Genomic DNA, 23,792 nt, shown 5'->3' with positions numbered 1-23,792 from the left:
CATTGGTGATGGTCGGTCCACTCAGGTTTTCGATCCCCTGCTATCTAATTTTCACTCTGAAGCTGGTGGGAATCCCATAAACCCATATATGAACCATTCAAGGTCTCCTTGGTGGCCCTTGTGAGTAGCGGGCAGGGTGTTTATGCAAATAACAAACCAGGCAATGAGGCAATGACAGGAGATCCTCTCACCAGGACTTTGTCCCATCTGCCATCGCTTAAAATATTGTTGTGGAAAGTAGAAGGGATTTCCAAATTGCTTTTGGATTCCTATGACATTTGTGTATTCCAAGAGACATGGTGCCTGTCCCACTTGAATAGGAGCGGGTTCACTTCCTATATTATTAGTTCTGTACAGCCCTCCAGTGTAAGATCATGGAAATCTCCATTGACTACCTTGACGTTATGGTAGTTGGGTTCAGGGCTGCCCTTAAAAGTGATGTCATCAGTGATGTAATTTGAGATGTCACGAGTGATATTACTGACCATGTCATGAGTGATGCAATATGTGAGGTCATAAGCAGTGCATTGGGGGAGGTAAGTTATAGTTAGCTCAGGGACGTATAACGGCTGAATTTCTAAGGTTTTGTACGAGTGAAATGTGAGCCTAACTATAACGTCCCTGTAACCTTTTGTTTTTCTGGGAATTTTTAAGGTTTTTTCAATTCTATTTCTTAACTATAATGTCCCTGTAAACATTGTTTTTTTCAGTGAATTTATAAGCGTTTTTAATACTATTTCCCAACTATAAATTACCTGTAACATTTCGTTTTTTCATGGAATTTCAAAGGTTTTTTTTAATTTAATTTCCTAACTGTAACCTGTAACCTTTGAGATTGGGTGTATGAGTTTCTGTATGAGTCTGTAACTGGGTGTGTAAGTGGGTATGTGGCTGTGTGAGTGGGTACGTTAGTACCAGTGTAGGTGTGTCAGTGGGTTTGTAAGTGGCTGTATTGGTTTGTGAGTGGGTGTGTCAGTGGCTGTATGGGTCTGGAAAGTGGATGGAGGAAGGGGGCAGGACCTCTGATCAGCTCTAAGCAATCCCGCTGTGTGGGAATTAGTGGTGGTAACAGGAGATGTTCTTGGCCCCCAAGGACCCTCAGCTTCAAAGGCGACTTCATCCCCGAATGAGCAATGCATCAGGAGGCATGCTTGCAGAGTTCTGGACAAAGCAGGTGAGAAACCCAATGAGCTCTCAGTCATCCCGCTGTGTGAGACTTATTGGTGGTATCAGGAGGTGTTCTTAGCCCCCATACAACCTTCCATACCCAAAGGGACTTCACCCCCCAGCGAGTAGCGCATCGGGAGATGCATGGTAGAGTGCTTGACAAACGGGATGGGGCCTCTATGAGCTCTCAGCAATCCCACTGGTGGTAACTGGAGGGGTTTTTGGCACCCATGGACCTACAGCATCCAAGAGGACTTCATTCCCCAACGAGTAGTGCACCAAGAGGCGGCTTTGCAGAGTGGTTGAGAAAGAGGGTGGCCACCATTGAAGCTCTCAGCAATCCTGAGGTGTGGTGTTTAGTGGTGTTAACAGGAGGGAATCTTGGCCCCCAAGGACCCTCAGCATCAAAGGGTACTTCATCACCCACTGAATAGTGCACCAGGAGGCGCGTCTACAGAGTGGAAGAGAAAGCAGATGGGGTTCTCCGATGAACTCTCCGCAATCCTGCTGTGTGGGAATTAGTAGTGGTAATAGGAGGGGTCCTTGGCCCCCAAGGACTCTCCGCATCAAAGGGGCCTTAATCCTCAAATGAGTAGTGCACCAAGTAGCACGTTTACAAAGTGGTGGAGAAAGGGGGTGGGGCCTCAGATGAGCTCAGGCGTGTGATGATATTACTTTTTGAGGATAAAACCTTAGGGAGGTGGTGGTCCCTGGGGAACTTCAGAGCCTTCAGAGGGCGTCGCGTGGCCCCCCTCCAAACAAAATAGATATTGGTCTGCCCTGCGGAGGTGGAGGTCCCCGGGGCCAAAAATGGCCATGGGAAGGGAGGGCGCATGCCCCCTTCTCGCAATATTATATATATTAATAAGCCCCTGGGACCTGCCCCACCCGGGGGCTAAAGTGTAAACAAGCATGGGGGCCTGTGCTTGATTCTTTGTTTATTTTAGTGTGACTTCACAAATATTTGCGATGTTGCTGCAAATTTGTTTTTTTTTAAATGCTTTTTTGCCCTGATGTTGTCTCCGGGTGGATGCCAGCATCAGAGCATTCCTGCCATACCCCCTTTTCCTTAGTTTTGGGCGTTTTTGGGGGACTCAGCCCAAAAACTTACCATACACAAGACTCACTAAGGGCCAGATGTAGGTAGGCTTTTACCGGGTGGTAACGGCCGAATTCGGCCGTTACCACCCGGTAAAAGCAATTTGACATGTAGGTCCCTGTAATTTACAGACTCGGTAAATTTACCGGTAGGTAAATTTACCGAGTATGTAAAATACCGAGTCGGTATCATTACTGATTCCGGACAATTGGTATGTAGGTGGGACTCTTCTGAGTCCCACAAGCAGTACAACATCGGTATTTTACCATCAAATACTACTTGATGGTAAAATACCGTTTCTGGTGTGCATGCATATGTGTGCATGCACACCTATGCCATATGACAGGCAGACCTGCCCTTAGGGCAGGTATGCCTGCCACATGGCACCCGAGCCTCTTTTGGGGGTGCCAGAGGGTGTCAAAGTGACACCCCCTGCACCCTTGTGACAGTCGGTATTTTCCGATGTGGTAAATACCGACCGGTATATGCCCAATCAATCCTATGGGCTTCAAAGCCCATAGGAATGCATGGGCATTGACTGGTCGGTATTTACCACATCGGAAATTACCGACTGTTTCCGATTCGGTAATTGCACATCTGCAATTACCTACATCTCGGTATTTTTATTTTCCGACCTCTTAAATACCGAGTCGGTATGACTCGGTATTTAAGAGGTCGGTAAATAAAAATTACCTACATCTGGCCCTAAGACACTTAAAAAAAATCGTTAAGATTTGTCAAATGGCGTCAAAGATATAGACATGTCAAAAAACGCTTTCCCTATGGAAACATGGCCCTAACTATAACTACCTACTGGCAGCTGCCAGTAGTATATATATATATATATATTACCTACTGGCGGTCGCCAGTAGGTATATATAGTTAGGATTTTTTCTCTATGGGTTTTTTGAAAATTCTATGTCTAATAACTTTGGCGTTTGTGGACGGAATTGGCTGAAATTTTCAGGAAAATGGCACATTTTGTTTCTGAGCAGCCCTTGAAAATTTGGGGGGGGTTCGTCCAGTGGGGGCCGAGAAAAAAGGGGGGTCCCAAAACGTGTTTTTAACATTGAGTTTTCCATAGGGCGGTTGGCCTCACTTTTAGCCCGAACGGCTGAATGGATTTGCACGAAACTTGGCAAAATTGTAGGGACTGGTAGCCCGATGTGCCTTTTGTAGGTCTCAATATATGTGCTCCAGTGGATTTTGAGAAATTAACGTTTAAAAAAAGATATATATCTGTAACAGCGGACCGGGCAGCGCACTGGTTCGCGGACTTTTCGCGCAACGGAGCTTTGTGAAGCGAAGCTGATTGGTTCTCCGGCGTCTGTCAACATTCCAAACAGTCCGTAGCGGCCGCCATCTTGTCTCTCGGTAGGATCGAGAGACAAGAGGAGGTCAAAACAAAGGGGGAAATAACTATAAGGGGGCATAGTAGATCCTCGCTGACCCCCTAGGTTTGATGTGGAGGTTTTAAAAGGGCCCCGCGGGGCAAAAAAAAATAATAATAATAATAATCGAACGGCTGAATGGATTTGCACGAAACTTGGCAACATTGTAGGGACTGGTAGCCCGATGTGCCTTTGCTAGGTCTCAATATATGTGCTTCAGTGGATTTTGAGAAATTAACGTTCAAAAAAAGATATATATCTGTAACAGCGCACCGCTTCGCGTACTTTTCGTGTTACGGAGCTTTGCGAAGCGAAGCTGATTGGCTCTCCGGTGTCTGTAAACATTCCAAACAGTACGTAGCGGCCGCCATCTTGTCTCTTGGTAGGATCGAGAGACAAGAGGAGGCCAAAGCGAAGGGGCAAATGACCATAAGGGGGCATAGTAGATCCTCGCTGACCCCCTAGGTTTGATGTGGAGGTTTTAAAAGGGCCCCGCGGGGCAAAAAAAAAAAAAAATAATAATAATCGAACGGCTGAATGGATTTGCACGAAACTTGGTAAAATATTAGGGACTGGTAGCCCGATGTGCCTTTGCTATGTCTCAATATATGTGCTTCAGTGCATTTTGAGAAATTAACGTTCAAAAACAAGATATATATCTGTAACAGCGCTCCGCTTCGCGGAGATAAAATTATATCTGTATTACCTAGCTGTTGCTAATACCAGTTAGCGACGGCTAGTAGGAGATAGCGACCATCTTGGGTCCCACTTTGCATGTGAGTGATATTTATCACTAATGACATGCAAAGTGGGCATGCCAAGATGTTAGCGACTGGAAACAGTCGCTAACATCGCTATCTCCTATTATCAACTTTTGGAAATATTCGAGATAAGCGCGAATATCTCCAAAAAGTAACAGCTGCCCTGAGCAGTTCTTAGCCATGTTATCCAATGGGAGGTGGATAACATGGCTAAGAGCATTAGCTCGGTAATGCATGAATATCGCGGAGTTTTCAGCGATATTAATGCATTGCGCTCGTTTTTTATCGTATTTGCGATAAACCTTGATAATAGCAAGGTTTATCTGCGATAATTTCTGACGGTAAAAAAATCTTTGCAATGCATCGTTAGGGATAAATATCGCTTAACTTTGGTAATATGCCCCAACGTCTGTTAACGTTCGATTCGAAGGAAATCAGGAATTGTTGAAAAACATTGTGTGCGCCATCTTGTCTTTTTTCAAATGCCACACTTTTGTCGTGCACGGCAGCCATTTTAGATGCCTTGACCAGACCCACTCTGTGCACGCTGTCGATCCTTAGCATGGCTCCCCACCCTCGCAAGCATCTCACCCAGGCAGTGGTCACCCCCGCTCTCTGTCTTATGCATGGGTAATAAACCTCCCCCCATCTGCGCTGCTCTTCCCTGAGAATCACACCCTGTGCCCGCCCGACACCTCCCTTTCGCCCTATTCACTACCGCACCCTCTGACACTCCTTTTCCTCTGTGTCCGATTGTCCAGGCCGGTCCTAGGCTATCAGCTAGCCCTGCAGATGTAGTTTATGGCCACAGCTGTAAAGAATCACCCCTCTTCAAAGGAGTTATAGTAGATCAAGGCCCACACTCGATGAGATCCGTCACAGCAGAAGCGTTGCTATTATCTGAAAACCATCCTGTATTGTGATTGGGGAGGGGACCGAGCGTGAAGCGGAAGATTCCAGGGATGACTCTTTGTACATCAAAGTTTTTACAATTATGTGTCACATTAAAAATATATAGCACTCCGACAAAGTAGTAAGATTATAAAACTTTAATAATTTATAAATATATACAAGAAAACAAAAATAGTAATAACATATAAACATTTTTAGAGAAAAACAACGAAGTAGCGGTCGGCTGTGCGAATAGTCCCAACGCAGCACAACGTCCAGATTTCCGGCGTGGGGCGTCGCGGGGGGTGGGTCATCAGTAGCAAACTGTTGTGCGAATAGTTCCAAGGCAGCAGAACGCGCCGAAATCTAGATGACACGAAAGTGATGTCTAGTAAGTTGCCACCCAGCAAATAACGGCGTGGGGCGTCGCGGGGGGTGGGTCATCAGTAGCAAACTGTTGTGCGAATAGTTCCAAGGCAGCAGAACGATGGCACCAAGGTGATGTCCAGTAAGTTGCCGCACTGGTTTTGGTATCCTACAATGCTGCTCCGAATAACGGCGTGGAGCGCCCCGGGGGAGGCGGCGTGAACGGGCCTCTCCAGGTGGAGTCTCATCTGTTTTAGTGGGGCGCCCCTTTACCGTTTCAGTTGCCATTCCGTCCGCTTTTGGTCCACTGTGTCAAAATCCGCCATTCAGCTGAGTTGCGCCCACTCTTGCGGTGCAGCGATAGGCGGCTGCCACAGGACTCTCAAAATGGCGGCAGGCTCTTTCCTTTTTGGGCGTGGTCCACTGAAATGGCCCTGGGACACCTTGGAAATCGGACGCTTGTCTGCTAGGTCTTGGACCCCATTCTCGAAAGCGTCCCCTCCGCCTTGAGAATTCATCAAAAGTTTTGGGGGCCCCGACTCCTGCGGGCTTCTGGTGGGGAGCGGCTGCCATGATTGCTCGCGGAATGACCACGACGGAGCTACGAGATGGTGGTGCTCTCATGCTGACGCCAGTTTAGTCTGAAACATCCAGAAACAAGGTGGGGCTTTCATCGTTTGGGGGAAAAAAAAAGTTTTCATCCAATGAAAAGTGTTGTTTTTAGGTCATATGATCAAGCCTTCCATCATTCGGAAACCAAAAGTAAAATGAACCAATGAAAAGTTTTATAAACAAGTCACATGACCTGTTATGCGGCATAGGGTATAAAATGCGGAGAAAATACGTTGGCACGTGAGGCGGCGTCAGTAGCGGACCGATGTGCGAATAGGCCGAAGGCAATACAACGCGCCAAGATCCGGATGGCACCGAGGTGGTGTCATAGTTGAGAGTTCTGAGCAGCGGTTGTAACACTGTCTGAAGCTTATTTGCAGCTGCTGCAGCTTCACTACGCGCCAAGATCCGGATGGCACCGAGGTGGTGTGTAGCAAGTTGCCGCACTGGTGTGGCCATCCTACAATGCTGAAAGTCGGCGTGGGGCGCCCCGTTGGCCTGTGAGTTTGCGTCAGTAGCGGACCGATGTGCGAATAGGCCGAAGGCAGCACAACGCGCCAAGATCCGGATGGCACCGAGGTGGTGTCTAGTAAGTTGTCGCACTTCTGTGGCCATCCTACAATGTTGAAAGTCGGCGTGGGGCGCCCCGTTGGCCTGTGAGATGGCGTCAGTAGCGGACCGATGTGCGAATAGGCCGAAGGCAGCACAACAATATTTTCTGACTGACACCACAAGGCGCTGAGATGCCAAGATCCGGATGGCACCGAGGTGATGTCTAAGTTGCGGACTGATGTGCGAATGGGGCCAAAGGCAGCGTAACAATATTTTTTGTATGGAAGATACCACTAGGCGTTGAGATGCCAAGATTCGGATGGCACTGAGGTGATGTCTAGCAAGTTGGTGTGGTCATCCTACAATGCTGAAACTCGGCGTGGGTCGCCCCATTAGCCTGTGAGATGGCGTCAGTAGCGGACCGATGTGCGAATAGGCCGAAGGCAGCACAACGCGCCAAGATCCGGATGTCACCGTGGTGGTTTCATAGTTGAGAGGCACTTCATCTGCAGTGGGGCGCCGAGATCCGGATGGCACCGAGGTGATGTCTAGCAAGTTGCTGTACTGGTGTGGTCATCCTACAATGCTGAAACTCGGCGTGGGTCGCCCCATTAGCCTGTGAGATGGCGTCAGTAGCGGACCGATGTGCGAATAGGCCGAAGGCAGCACAACGCGCCAAGATCCGGATGTCACCGTGGTGGTTTCATAGTTGAGAGGCACTTCATCTGCAGTGGGGCGCCGAGATCCGGATGGCACCGAGGTGATGTCTAGCAAGTTGCTGTACTTGTGTGGTCATCCTACAATGCTGAAACTCGGCGAGGGTCGCCCCATTAGCCTGTGAGATGGCTGTTCTTTGGATTTGGGCCTGGTCCACCAAAATGGCCCTGGGACACCTTAGAACTCGGACGCTCGATTTTTTTTTCCTTTCCTGTACATGCAAAAAAAGGTAAATGCCCGGTACGTTACACGCTTCATCTGCCACGATGAACTCTCCAGAGGAACCGAAAAAAAATATAGTTGTGGTAACTATACCATGCATCGTCATATGGAGAGGTGGCACCAATTAATTATAGTGCTGCATAAAAGAGAGATTTGGAGGAGAACCCCTGACCTGCTAGTACATTCATCAAAGAAGTGGCACTGAGAGCTTCAGAGGCAAGGGAAACGGTCCCAAATATTTAGAAGAACTTTGGAAAGATTAAAATGACATGTTTAGATTGTGGCAAATTAATTTCATGTGGACAGATGAGTGTTACTCTAATAAATACAGCATATGAACATCATCATAGTCGATGGTTGGTAGAGACATTTTGACTATATCCTGGACCTGCCCGTCCTCGCCCAAAATGGCGCCAGAATAAATGGGACTCGTAACTCCTTGTTGTGTACTGGTTGCAGAACCTTGAAATCACGAGATACGTATGCAGTTTTGAAGCACATGGCGGGCGGGGACGAGAATTGATTGAATATTTCGACATCCCTATTGATATTAAGTTCTGATGTGTTATTGATTACTGTACTGTTGAAAGTTCGAATTAACGTCACCCATGGTACTTGCCCGCAAATGTATATCTAGATAATTTTATTGTAACTGGCCCTGTCGTATTTTAATTATAAAATGTACGTCCACCGATTCCGTAACTGTTAGACACCTTAGTTCTTGCAACCTAATGGCCCGCCCGTTACGTTCCTCTACAGTGTAAATGTCTATTCATCATATACGATTACAGTTTGCTCTGTGGCAGGCCCACGTGGTTATAGGCTCGTATTTGTATAATGAAATTTTCTCAATAAAGGTTTTTAAAAGAAAACATGGTAGTAGTATATACATTGGTAAAGTTTTTAATAATAGTGACTGTTTTAGAATCATTAAAAGGCAAGTGAAATAAAGCAGACCAATTACATGAAGGGTAAAAGGTATAATACGAAGGAACGCAGTAAAGATAAATGGTCAAGGGCTGTTGTGTTTTCTATTCCTGCAACATAAAGTGATCGATAAGAATCTCATATTCAGGCGTATCGGCGACTAAGACAGCAGGTCGACCCTCTTTTGCTCAACGGCTCCGTCATGGGACGAAGAAACGCTCTTTTTCTCGAAAAAAGAATATATTTTACTTGCAGGACAGTTGTAAAATTTCCGGGAAAGTACATTAGCCTGGAACATTATAACATATATTTAAGAAAAAATAATGTTCGGAAGTAATGAAAAGCGTAATTTTTAGGTCATATGACCAAGCCTTTCATCATTACAATAAGAAAAGTAAAATGAACCAATGAAAAGTTTTATTAACAAGTCACATGACTTGTTATGCTTACGTTACGCGCTGCGCGCCCCGGATGACTTCCGGATGCGCTAACGCGGCGCGTCATATGACGCATTACGCGACAACGCAGGTACAGAATATAGTCAAAATGTCTCCACCAACCAGCGGTCGGAACACAACCCCTTTCAGCAGGCTAAATAGTTCTGTTAAATGACAACAGAAGGGACAGGCAACAAGAACCATCAGTCAAAGAGGGGAGAGCTAGTTCTTCTCTACCGGGTTACATTGGGGCGCTACCGGAACTGATCGAATTGGTAGTCTACAGTGTTTCTGGATGTTTCAGACTGAAGCTGGGGTTAGCATGAGAGCAGCACCATTTCGTAGCTCCGTCGTGGTCATTCCGCAACCAATCATGGCAGCCGTTCTTTATCGTTATTTTGGGCGGGGTGGGTGGCGGAGCCGAGCTGTTTTGCAGCCATCATTGTGTGGAGTTCAGTTCATCTCACTAGTTTTGTATTTGTCATGAGGGGTTGTTCCTAATGTTTCTATTTTAGCGAGGTCAAAAAGAGATCCCATTAGTGGCCTACTGATTTTGCTCGATTCCTTTTCTTTTTTTTTTACACGATTTTTCGTTATCTGCAAAGACTAAACAGAGTATTGCGACTCTGTGTTTGTTTGTAAATAGAGAATGAACCAAAGAGAACTAATTCTAAAACAGTAAATACTTGGATAACAATCAATCAAATGGAGAGAGAAGCAGGCACGACGGATTACAATGGGGGCAAAGACCTGCGTTAACTACCTTTCACTATCTGCAAAGAGAGAGTACTCCTAATAGAAATGAGGGGGGGGGGCACCATTCAAAGCAGATCAGTGTGCATAAACACGAAAATGTTTTCACTTACCACGTACTTGACATTCGACAGCTTATGATATTTGCTATTAAAAAACCATTGAAATTCACTGAAAAAACCATAGATTATAGACCATATATAGTTAGGAATTAGCATTTACAAAACCTTGAAAATTCACTGAAAAAACCATAGGTTATAGACCATATATAGTTAGGAATTAGCATTTAAAAAACCTTATTTTACTCACACAAAACCATTGAAATTCCATATATAGTTAGTTGCACTAACTATATATCGCGCACCTGCAATCCACTGCTGATCATGTCACATATTACATCATTCATGACATGGTCAGTGACATCACTGATGACATCACTGATGACATCTCAAATGACATCACTGATGACATCACTGATGACATCTCATTTGACATCATTCTTGTGCTAATACGATAAACCTCTTCAGACTCTAATATAACCTTAGATACACTCAGTGTATACAGACACTCACACACTTCCACTCATCCATGGAGTTACTCACACACCCAGTCAGTCATGCAAAGAAACAATCTCATCTCCATTTCTTCAACTATACAGTTAAACACACCTTACTTATTGAAACATATACTAACACATATTTACTCTCTTATACAATCCCTGATACAAGTTCACAATGATCGATACAACCACTCACTCATTCGGTGGCTCTCATGCACAGTTATTTATATATGCCAACTCTCACATGTACTGTGTTTTACATATGTACTTACTATGACATGTAGCATTGAGATATCCATTCACTCATCAATACACTCATGCACACAGTCAACTGCCCATGTAGCTGTTTCCACATGCACTCTTGAACTCATACACCTAGTGAATAAACTGTTCACACATCTATGCATAGAGTCACACACCTTCCAGCCACCCCCACACAAACTCAATCTCCCATAGAAATACTTGGGCAAGCAATTAATAACACATATAGCCTCTCGTATAGCTAATGATCAACACATGCAGCAGTTTACAGAACAACAGACATAATGATGCACAAATTAAGACAGTTTAGTCACTAACCCATGCATTCAGTGAGACACATTTAATCACTCACTCATACAGTCAGTCACGCACCTACTAAATCCTTCATCCAGACACTTATACATCCACTCATTCTTCAATATGTAAGATATATTTTAACTTTACAGAAACATACAGTCACTGGATGTTGTCATCAGTGATGTCATCAGTGATGTCATTTGAGATGTCATCAGTGATGTCATCAGTGATGTCACTGACCATGTCATGAATGATGTAATATGTGACATGATCAGCAGTGGATTGCAGGTGCGCGATATATAGTTAGTGCAACTAACTATATATGGAATTTCAATGGTTTTGTGTGAGTAAAATAAGGTTTTTTAAATGCTAATTCCTAACTATATATGGTCTATAACCTATGGTTTTTTCAGTGAATATATATATATATATATATATATATATATATATATATATATATATCATCACTTATAATTGTTATAATTGGAATAGAACATTGCAATGTACTTAGAACAGATATAGAAACCCTTTTTAGTTTTAATGCTAATTTTAGTAGAACATTATGGGTGCTTCGTATCAACCAGGTGTACTTAGAAGAGTTATAGAAACACTTTTTAGTTTGAATGCACATCACAGGAAATGATTACTCATCTATAAACCAAAAGTCATACATTTATCTTACATATACATACATATACAAACATATACATATATTTTAAATATTTGCAGATGAAAATGTGCAGATACGAAGGGCATGAAAAGGATCTATATGTCCTGATCCACCTTGTCAAGGTATGACGTATTTTAGTGGGCCAACTTAAAATTCAATGACATGGCATCAGTACAAAAAATTCTTTGTGGAGATATTCTTCCATGTAGTAATATTTAATACCAAAAATGGAAATATATATAAGATTGGATTTGTTAGATATGTGATTGTTCAAATGCTCATTTAACTATAAACCAAAATTCAACCCACTAAAACTTTATCTTTCAAATTCCTGATCTCTGATACGAAACAGATTGTCTGAGGGTGCATATGTTTAGGTAGGCATGTCATGGATTAGACAGGCAGCCAAAATAGCAGAAAACATGTACAGCCTACAAAGTTATATATATGACATATACAGATATTACATACTACCTTCTGTAAGTTTATCAGCCACAAGGGTTTCGTTCTTTGCTTCCTTGTCTGGTTTAGTTACAACCATAGATGACAGAGGTGTAACAAAACTATACTTGAGTGAAAGGTCCAAGGCTTTCTTCTTTAAAGAATCTTTTTCTTCCCCTTGAGCTGAAATGCTAAAAGAGAGTGCTACCGTTAATGTCTGACAAATAATTTTGACTGCTAATGATTTTTATAGTGGATTCTAGACATAAATGCTGAATTAATATCATTGCACCTAAAACTATTTTATTTAGACATTTAGAAGTGTATGTTATTAATGTTATTTAGTTGTGCCTCATGTTTATGAAGACACCATTTTAGCTAACATGGATGCTGTTCTGATGTAATGTTCATCAGGCTCCTGCTCATTCAACCTCCTAATCAATGCCTTTGTGCATGTCTTCTCTCCCCACAGTCTTCGCAAAGCACAGGACACTGTGATTTAATTGGTTATTTTCATTAGAGTGCATGTATTGTGAATAAACCTGTCTAGTTCTAATACTATGGCAACAACTCAAGACCTCTTCAGCTGTAGAGCTGTTGCACAATACTGTCTGTGTACAGCCCACTGATTAGAAATATTGCATGTGAGTTGAACTACTTATGATGATGCAACACCGAAGCTGCTCATTGTTTTTCTTGAAAAAAGGGGGTTAGTGTTGTGTGCATTATTATGACGCTTCTACATTATGTTAAGGATTTGTGCAGCGCATGGCTGCCTTTGCGATTGGGCGTCTCAGCGCTACCCAGGTACACGTTGCAGAAGACAAGCTGGAGGAAAGAGGTTAAGTCGGGAATAACCAGGTCTTTATGGCTTTTCGAAAGGCCAGATGATTCTGAATACCTCTAATGGATACAGGAAGAGAGTTCCAATACTTCTGATTTGTCCAATATGTGTTATCACTAGTCATGTCATGCTGAATTTCCAGTCTTTGCTTACTACCTGTTCATTAAATGTGTATAAAAACCCTCTCTGACTGATTTCTTAGCGACTTTTCCTCTAGGGATACTGCCGATTTCTGTTATGATTTTGCAGTTCATTTCAGACTTAGACATATACTGATTTCTGATATCTACTCTGCATATATGTCTTCATGGTGTTTAACTTTTATTCTGTACTCCTTGATTTTTGTAGCACAACCCTGTAACTTTTCCCTGATCTACAACTCAGTTATTAAGGGGTCCCAGTTACTTATTTATATTTTGCTAAATTGATGTTGGGCCTGATGTTGAGGTGGGTGGTGTTCTTTATAACAAGATAAAGGGTGCAGGAGTAGAACCTCCAGAGGTAAATTTTGGGGTGGTCTAAATGTTGGGGTGCATTACAATTTGGGGTTCAAGAGTCTGCTCCTACACACCACAAATCATAATATTTGAAAGTTACATTGACATAAATATGTGTAGCATTCTAATATTGTCGCATGATCTCAAATGTAGTCATAATGAATATATGGGCCTGTCAAACAACACCAGTCAATAAATGTGCTACATAACACGCCATCCAAATCCTTCAGCACCAAATACCGAATTCCCTTGCATCATCAGGCATCAGATACCATCAAACCAGGCTAAAATGTGACCGTCATTAAATATCATCTGTGGTTCACATGTCATTGTGTGACTCATCATGGCCTTAGCTTTCTTTTCAGATTCTACAGTTACCATGGTCAAACACAAACTTCCAAATACCTGGAATTGGGAGGTTGCGCTTTGTTGTCCCATTTTGCATTGCAGACTTCACGATCACTACCTTTGATATACCTTTTCTTCTTTTCACCACCCAAAGACTCACAACTTGAAGGCGTCTGAGGTGAACTAGTGTAGCGAAGCATAACTTTAACAATGCTCTCTGGGTGACAACTTTACAACCTGTTTAGTTTAGCAATGAGCCATCATGAGAAGAGGGCACAGGGCCATGTTATACATTTATTAAATTAGGCATTTCCCCAGGGCTTTGGAAGAGGGCTTTTGAGGGCAGAGGGCAGCGGCTGTCACCATTGTCACTTTCACCAGCTTCTCAGTGTTAACTAAAGTAGGTCTTTCAGGAGAGAGAGGATAGACAGAGGGAAGGGAGTCCCGAGGAGAGTGAGGGGGCTGGCTGGAAGAGGGACAAAGTGAGCAGCCTGGTTTAAACATTTTCACCAACACTACGTTTAGTTTCCACTCTGGCGCTGGTGGGTCTTAGAGCTGAAAGTAGTTTCACAAAATCTAGAATACCAGAATAAAAAAACCTATCCATGGGGAAGAACAAGGTTTTCACTGATCATGTATGTAAATCCTCTTTCCAGAAAGAAAAAATCTGTTCTATAGTCCCTTCACCCACCAGTGTTTCCCCTAGTTGGCATGCTTCATCATTGGGGTCCTCTCAATCTGCTGCAGATTGCGGCGGGCTGTGACTTGTGGAACTACATAGGAGCACTAAGTTGTGGAAAATGTGTCATCCAGTGAAGGTGGAGTGGAAAAACAAAATGTAAAAAATACCTCATTAGTGGGCTAATATTTTATTCCTGCCCCTAGTTGGTGTGACTAAAATCAGGGGTAAATAATAGGGAAAGTCTAACTATAATGAGTATAGAGTCCCTAGTATTGGGTCAACATGTTTCGAGCTGTCCTCTCAAAGCTCTTCTTCAGGACCACACGAGGACCAGCCCCGTGCTTGCCACTCCTAAGCAAACCTACAATTAGGAATTAATGAGGTGCACACCTACTGTGTATCCACCTAACACGTACTACATACGGTTAATCACTGACACGTAGAATTTTAGTTTAGGCAGAATTTTACCTCATGATCTTCAGGGGTAGAGGGGCTTGTAGTTACACCTTCGTCAAAGCGCATCTCTGGCAAATCACCTAATGGCACCCCCAGAGACACATCTGGGAGTTGAAAGCCATATTTACTGGTTTCATTGACAGTGCAACCTTTCCCTTCAGACATACAGCACAGTCACAGCAGTGCAAACTTTCACAACCCTCTGATATTTTTTTTTACAGATGTTAGCTTCAATGTTATTGCTGCTATTGAAACAAAAAAGTGACATTGAACCTAACTTTAGTCACAGAAAGGAAGACCCTGAAGCCGAATAAAGGTGGTTGTTTTATGTTTCCTCTCTTCTTATATATAACTCACTCTCCTTCTTAGGCATTTGTGTACCATGAAGGGTATTTGAAGTAAAACAAACCATTTTAAATTCAATTGAAATGGACCTCCTAAAAGAGGAGATCTACAGGAATGAGATAGAATATTTCAAAACATTGAACGTACCCCAAAACAATCAGTTCATGAAGATGTACAACCAGCCTTAACAAAAAGTGATAAGTAAATAATCACCTAAGTAATCGCTACGTAGAAAAGTGATCAATTAAAAAAAAACACAGTGTCTGAACAGAAATAGGGGTAAGCTAGAGAGTAAAATGAGGGTTAAAGTCTTGCGAAAACATTAGCATCAACACTTTATATAGATCAAAAATAAAATGTTTTTAAGGTGAAAGCACAGGACTGTTGCTTTAACGATGACTTAAACGTTGCTGACGAATATTAAGTTGTTTGAAGTTCTTTGCAGGATGTTTTGGCCTGGGGCACATTTCTGGACTTTTTATTGTGAGCGCCATGGTTTGCTTGATCTACACAAACAGAACAGACACCGGAAGAAGTCGGCTGGCCCATTACATGCCATTCTAGCGGTGTCTAGTCTGATGCAAGGATTTTCCTGTTGGCTAGGCTAGTGAGAGGTTGCTGAGCGCAGATGCTGCCATTAACTGCTGCCAGCTTTTTAAAGAATTACTTTGCTGCTAACTTCTAATGATAAATATACGTTTTATGTACGGTGTCACCTGTTTTAAAATGTAATTCACTTGCCTTTTAAAATAATATTTAGATTTTCTTTTACCTGTACTGTTTGAATTTGATTGCGACATTTGGAGAACTCACTCTCTCTGCTGTCCGGGACTGGTAGTTCGGCCCGACAGCTACTTCCTGGGTCTCACCACTTGACAGCTAGAGACACCATTTTAGGTCAATGCGCACTCTAGTTGTCGAATTAGTCGCTCCTACAAAAATGTGCGCAGTGTGGACGCCAGTACCTTGAGAGGTTGCTGGTGCTGACGCTGCCATTAACTGTTGCCAGCTTTTTAAAGAATTAATCTGCTGTTAACGTCTATTGCTAAATATACATTTTATGTCTGGTGTCACCTGTTTTAAAATGTAATTCACTCGCCTTTTAAAAGAATATTTTGATTTTTTTTTTACCTGTACTGTTTGAATTTGATTGTGGCATTTGGGCAACTCGCTCTCTCTGCTGTCCGTGACCGGAAGTTCGGACCGGCAACTACTTCCTGGGTCTCGCCACTCAACAGCCAGAGACGCCATTTTAGGTCAGTGCGCACTCTAGTTGTCGGAGTAGTCCCCCCTACAAAATTGCGCAATGCGCAGACGCACCTCTGGCACGCCTAAGGCAAGCCCGTCTGCGCACGTCAGCATGCTGGAAGCGTCCAGCGCTAGCAATGCTGCCCGGTTGGTGTCACAGTATGCAAAGAGGGGCCTGTATAGTAGCGAGGTTCTCCACTCACTCCGCCCGCTTCCATGTTCCCACATTAGCAAATGGGAGGTAATGGAATGTAAAGACATGGTTTGTCCTTCCTGTGGCTTTAAATTTAGTGCTGCCTTAGCCAGGCTTGCTCCAACCAGGGCTGCTTCTAAAAGGGGTAAGCACGATCCAGCCATGTATGCTGCCCTGATTAATGCACGCTCACTTAAGAGGCACTATCAGGATATCTTTGATCTCCTGGAAGACAAAAAACTTGATTTCTTGTTTATTACAGAGACATGGTTGGATGAGTTTTCTAATCCTACTATTGCACTGGCCATTCCATCAGGCTATATAAGTTCTAGGTTAGATAGACTACAAGGGAGAGGGGGAGGGGTGGTTATCATATATAGAGACATGTGGTCCCTCCAACAGGATGTTTCTACACTTGAAGGGGACTGGGAAATTCTGGACTCCAGTATTAATGTCTGGCCTCATTTTACGTCAGGTGGATCTCTGATTTATAATAATAATAATTCTGAGTTTATAAAGCGCCTGGTTACACTTGCCAGTGTGTCCCCGCGCTATCAAGGACTGAGCAGCAGCCTGGGCAGATGGCGCAAGACAAGTCCTGCGCCGAAGAATTAGGGCTTCGGAAACAAGAGAGTTTTCAACTCCTTTCGGAAAAACACCTCCGAGGGCTCCACACGGAGCTTGTGTGGGAGGGAGTTCCATCTTTGTGCGGCTAAGAAACGAAAGGAGCGCCCTCCCATTCTTGCCCTATTACTTCTAGGGACCGAAAACAGGCCAGCGCCCATGGAGCGCAGGAGCCGGGTGGGCTTGTAAGGAAGAAGCAGATTACGCAGAAAGCCCGGGCCCTTGCCATGGCCGATCCTGTGACTGACACAAAGTGCTTTGAATTCTATGCGTTCCTTGATAGGGAGCCAATGCAGTGTCTCCAAGGCTCTTTTTGAGGAAGCTCTCCTGGGAAGCTGAAGCCCCAATCGCGCGGCTGCATTCTGGATATGCTGCAGTCTTAGGGTGCAACTCGCGTTAGCTCCCAGGTAGAGGACATTCCCGTAGTCCAGCCTAGAAGTAACCAAGGCATGGACCAGGGCTCTTCTGGCAGACACTGGGAGTAGGTCAAGTGTCTTTCTTAGACTGCGGAGGATTCCAAAACACGTTCCTGCGACACGCCGAGTATGATAATCATAGGACATTTTGGACTCTAACCACATGCCCAAGTTCTTCACTTGATCCTTGGGGACAGGTAATGGTCCCAAAGCCTGGGACCACCAGGCAGAGGTCCACACCGAGGGGGACTTGCCGACAATAAGCACCTCGGTTGTGTCCCCGTTTAATCTGAGACAGTTTTTGGCCATCCATCCTGCCAGATCTTGTAGGCAGGATGCAAATCTGCTGGCTGCAGGCTCAGCTGGCTGCGACAAAGCCACAACCAGCTGAGTATCATCGGCATAAGTTACCACCTCTATCCTATACTGCTCACTAATAGTAGCCACCGGAGCTACGTATAAATTGAACAGGGTAGGGCTGAGGCTGGAACCCTGGGGAACACCCTGCTTTAGGTCCAAAACCTCTGACCTATAGGCACCCTGTTCCACATAGAAACTGCGGTCATGGAGGAAAGATTCCAACCATGACCAGGCTCTCCCAGTCACTCCACGTTTCCTCAGACACTGTAGCAGGGTGTGATGAGCTACAGTGTCGAACGCAGCGCTGAGATCAAGAAGAATCAGCGCTGCTGTCTGACCCTCATCTACATGTTTCCTCAGTGCCTCTGTGGAGAAGAGAAGGGCAGATTCGGTGGAGTGATAGGCTCGAAAGCCAGCCTGGGAGGGTTGGTAGAGCCTGTGCGCCTCGATGTGAGCCGTCAATTGAAGGTTAGCCAGCTTTTCAGCTATTTTAGAGAAGTAGGGGAGGAGGGAGATCGGGCGCAAATTACTGAGTTGAGTTATGCTGATTTGTGGCTTTTTCTTAAGAGGGAGTACAACGGCCTGCTTCCATGTGTTCGGCACCCTGCCACATTCAAATGACAGAGCTAAGAGATGCTTAACATAAGGTGCCAGTACTTCCATGCTACCGCTCAAAATCCTGGCAGGAGCCAGATCCCTGGGGGAGCCAGATTTGACCCCCCTCGCTACTGCTATAAGCATAGCCTCATCCGGGACCAAGAAAGTACTGATGCTGTCTTCCTCCAAGATAGCACCTTCCATTGGTGGATCACCGCTGAGGCCAGTCCTGGCCTCACTAGGAAAGGTGGTGTAAATATCTTGCACTTTCTTATAGAAAAAATCAGCAATCTGGTTGCATATTTGTACAGAGGAATCAACTTGTTCGCTTCTTGAAGCCAGCAATGAAATCTCCTTATAGACTACAAAGAGTTCCTTAGTCGAACACTCAGCCTTATCAATGCGATCAGTATAGTAGATTGAGCGGGTTTTCCTAATCAAGGGGTGATAGCCCCTGAGGCTATCTTTATACGCCTTACCCTCCTCCGGAAGATAGCCCTTTCTCCAGGCTCTTTCCATGCGCTTGCATGCAGTCTTAGCTTCTTTCAGTTCAGCATTAAACCAGACAGCTGATTTAGTACGGCGCGCTGGGCCATTCCTCGACCAGGGGGCAGTCAGATCTATGGCCGTCTCAATCCGTTTGTCAAGAGCAACACAAACTTCATCAATATTGACACCTAGCCCATTGGGGACCCCCCTGTTTTAGGCTGGCATAGAAAGTGTCTAGAGAAAATTTTGCCCATTTCCTCTGTTTCTTTTTAGTGTCACCACCATTCTTCGGATTGCTGCCCTCCGTGAATTTGAAGCGAAAAGGTACCAAATAGTGGTCAGTCCAAACCATCGGGACAGGGGGCTCGGCCTTAATGCCCTCCCAATTGCAAAAGAGTGGATCCAATTGATGACCTAACCGATGAGTGGGAAGTGTCGACTGAAGTGCATAGTCGACAGCTCTTGGCGTACCTCTTGGGCCGCCATGTTAGATCCATCATGGAAATGCATATTGAGATCGCCAAGTAAGAGGAATTTATCATATCTCATAGCAGGGGATAGCAAGTTGCATATCAAGCTCTCCACAAACTTGCTGCTCCCGCCCGGGGGTCTATAAATCAGTAGGCCTTTAACAATCATTTTACTGGCCACTGTTATAGAGAACGCACCTGTCTCACTGCCCGCTATACTAGCAAGCTTCAAAGTGCAGATAATATTGTCCCTGTGGATCAGTGCAATCCCGCCCTCCCTTCCGCGGGTTCTGTCCTGCCTACAAATGCCATATCCCTGGGGCAGGGCCTCTAGTATTTCAGGGTCCGACTCCCCATCGAGCCAGGTCTCTGTTGCAAAAAGAATGTCTAGATTGTTATCCAGCAATAGGTCCCGCACTTCCATATTGTGCTTTTTCAAAGACCTACAGTTAAGCAGCGCAGATCCAACAGGGGTTCTGGCCCTAGACCCTGATCGGCCGCGGACGGGCGCAGACGGGCGCAGACGGGCTTGCCTTAGGTGCGCCCGCTGCACTCGTCCGCTGCGCGTCTGGTGCATGAGTGGCTAAATACCATTCCTTCCGGTGGACGACTAGACCGCGTCCTGCCGGAAGTAGGGATTCTGTGGGCTAGTGGTTGCCGCCCTCAGCACAAACGGCACACCAGCCACGGCGGAACGGGGTCGGCAACGCGGAGTAAATTGTTTAGAATGCCCCCAGCAAGTAGTTCCCAATGCCACAAACTCACACACTAAAATATAACAATTAAAATATTTACATATTTTAAAATACAAATCACAAGAGTTGCACGCAATATCACAGGTAAAGGACAGAGTCACTAGCGCTTAAGATTTGCGGCGCCACCAGGCTACTCGCAGTTATAGGCCTCCTGGTCCGGCTAGTGCATATTTTAAAGCACTGTGGGAAGTTATCATCCCCCGAGCGCTCCGCTTTGCCTATTATATTATGCTTGGTGACTTAAATATTCATCTCGACCTGGCAGCTTTGAAGGAAACGCTTCATTAATTAGATGTATTGTCTCTAGCTCAGCTCACCCAAAGGTGGTCGAAATATCTGAGGCCATCAGAGACTGTTTGGATGCCGGCGGGAGGGCTGCCCTGGTGTTGTTGGACATCTCAGAGGCATTTGATACGGTTCCTCATGCATTGCTGCTCACCCGATTGGCGGAGATTGGTGTTTCAGGAAGTGCCTGGATTGAATCATTTTGAAGGATAGGACGCAACAGGTATGGCTCCCACCGTTTTCCTCCTCACCTAAGAAAATGACCACAGGGATCCCACAGGGCTCCACCTTGAGCCTTCTTCCTTTTAATATTTACATTACTCCTTTGGTTCAGTTAGCTGGGGACCTGGGTGCGAAGGTAATCGATTACGCCGACGATACCTAGCTTCTGTTTACGTGGGGGGAAAATGAGTGCTCCATCTCTGCTTCCAAACATTGCCTGACCGCAGTTTTCCAATGGTTGGGTGCAGCAGAATTGAAATATAATGAGGACAAATCAGAAATCCTCCTATTTGTAAAGTTTCCCTCTCAGTTTATGGAGACACTCTGGCCTTCATATTCTGTGCTTCCGGCCTCCTCAGGGAATCCTGTCAAAAACTTAGGGGTCTGGCTTGAGGAGAATCTCTTGTTCTTGACTCAGATCATGAAGCTGTCAGGGACTTGCTTTGAATTCCTAAAAACTCTTATGAAATTCCTTCCTTTTCTTCCTCAGGCGGCCAAGGAGACAGTTACTAGAGCCATTATTCTTTCTTGGTTAGACTACGCCAATGCTCTATATATTGGCATCCAGAGTTACTTACTAAACAAACTGCGAGTGGTGCAGAACATGGCTGCAAGGCTTCTTTTGAACATCCCTGTCAGGTGTAGCATGAGACAACATCTTCAGCTCTACATTTGCTGCCTGTGGCAGAGAGGTTGAAGTTCAAGGCCTTAGTTATCACCCACCGCGCCCTTTATGCCACAGGGCCAGGCTATCTTCAGAAATGATTCTCCTTTTATACCCCGCAAGACACCTGCGCTCCTCCTCCCAATCCCTGGCTCAAGTCACGCGGTTTCTCTTGCAAAGGACGGGTGGCAGCTCTTTGGCTATGAAGGCCGCTTTAGGTTAGAATGATCTGCCCTTCGTGCTCCGATGTACTCAGGACATAAGTGTTTTCAAAATGAAGCTGAAAACATACCTATTTCCCTAAATCTAGCTCGTCCTCATTCTCTCAAGGTTCACGCCGGGACACTCTTGTAGTATCTGCGCGCGTTAGAAATTGAAATAACATAACATAGCATAGTGTCATTTTTGCTGTGAATAAAACTGTCCAAATGCCTCTACGTGAGGTGGATAAACCAAGATGAGGGTGGGAGAGGACACCCCAGTTGTTGGTGGACACCACATTACCATCCTCCTATAAATGATGCCTTTGTTCATTTTATGACATCTTAAACTCTTCCCTTCAATTTCTCTCGAAAATTGTTATTTCAAATTTGCTTTTTTTATGTGTACATTCCATGTTACTAAAAGTTATTATTTCAAATTAGTCGATGGTTCGAATTTTAAATGCAACTTAGTTTGGGCCTATGCATGTTATTTTCTCCAGTGTATTGCTGTTGAAAGAGTCTTCATGCTTGGTTAACCAAATAAATGTTGATGAATCAGGGGATACCGTTAGTGGGAACGATGCAGTGCTTAAAAGACCTAGGCCAGCCATGACATATAAGCCTTTCTCCCCCACTTTTACTAGTAGGTCAGATGCCCTGAGTTCTTGCCATCAAACAGTTGTATGCACAAATGTTGAGCATTTGTGTGCAAACACTGCAGCAAATCTTTCTACTGCTGGTATAACACATGAAGGTGACCCAGGAAACTCTAAAACTGCAATGGTGCCTGTATTCTGCTATATAGAAGAGCAGAGTACTAATCCAGCCTCCATATAGGTTAGTGGATTGACATGTCATCACATGAACTATATATGTCTATAAAATAATTAGGCACTAAATTATCACAACTACATTGTGTATACACCTACAACAACCTTAAACATAATTATAACCCTACATTCTATCTCTACAACTAACATTAATCCTAAGAACCATTCATCACTAATTCAAGATTAAAGTAGTGTTGCCTGTGCGGTGGTATATAAGATCAGTGAGCTGAATGTAAAGGTATATGTTTGGTTGGGGCAGGATTCAGGATGCACCTGATTCTGGGTGCATAAATGGAGAAGGACAATTGCTTTGCTTTTTATTACTTCTTTGGCCAAAGCCTGATTTTGTTCTTGCTGTGGAGGTGCCAATAGTCACACAAGGTGGTGAGCGTGTCAACCAGATAGTTGGATGTCCCCGTTATGATGGCTTTGTATATGATGCAACTGTTTTTGAAGAGGCACAAATAACAATTGATGGACAGAATGCAGAACAATGTCATGCATTCACCCCAGTACAGAGATCTGGGCCTAAATCCATCGTTTTTTCGCTCACCATGATATTCCAGTTTGGACCCAGCCATATGCAAATCAGTCTTGACCCTGCGCCCAATGGGAACAGTCCATCCCGAACTGCTGGTCAGGTCCTCCCTGGACTGGAAACAATCATCCTAAGACCGGTTTCGGGCTTTCAGCCCTCATCAGCCAGGATAGCTTGACTCCAGTGGCATGGGACCCATGTCTGGGCATATCATTCCAACTCGGGTGACAAATGCAAAAAGAACAATTGAAAATCAGAAATCAGAACAATGTCATGCATTCACCCCCAGTACAGAGATCTGTGCCTAAATCCATTGTTTATTTGCTCACCATGCCATTCCAGTTTTGATTGTCAGCATTCCGTCCATCATTTGTTTGCTGTAATTCTTTTTGCCTTAAGTGGGATGGGTATGCCCAGACGTGGGTCCCTTGCTCACTGTGCCACTGGATGCAAGCTAGCCAGGCTGAAGAAGGGTGACATACCCTGAAACCGGTCCCAGGATGCTTGTTTACGGTTCAAGGAGGACCTGGCCTGGCAGTTTGTTCTGGTCTGTTCCAATGGGGCACAGGGTCAAGACTGATTTGCATTTGGCTGGGTCCAAAC

The 23,792-nt window shown here is 44.6% G+C and overlaps 1 protein-coding gene across 3 annotated transcripts in view; it reads right to left on the bottom strand.

Annotated features, from left to right (window-relative positions):
- Positions 1-23,792, bottom strand: part of LOC144782330 (inter-alpha-trypsin inhibitor heavy chain H3-like) — a 397,194-nt gene that overhangs the window by 163,322 nt on the left and 210,080 nt on the right. For all 3 annotated transcript variants that reach the window (XM_078661645.1, XM_078661643.1, XM_078661644.1), the window contains one exon: positions 12,157-12,314. In XM_078661645.1, coding sequence (XP_078517771.1) covers positions 12,157-12,314 — 158 coding nt within the window. The remainder of the gene's footprint in view (positions 1-12,156; positions 12,315-23,792) is intronic.

This window comes from Lissotriton helveticus, chromosome 9 (genome assembly GCF_964261635.1).
Source record: "Lissotriton helveticus chromosome 9, aLisHel1.1, whole genome shotgun sequence".
Classification (NCBI taxonomy): Eukaryota; Metazoa; Chordata; class Amphibia; order Caudata; family Salamandridae; genus Lissotriton; species Lissotriton helveticus.
The sequence above is the reverse complement of the archived record's forward strand: the minus strand, read 5'-3'. Positions and strand labels throughout refer to the sequence as shown.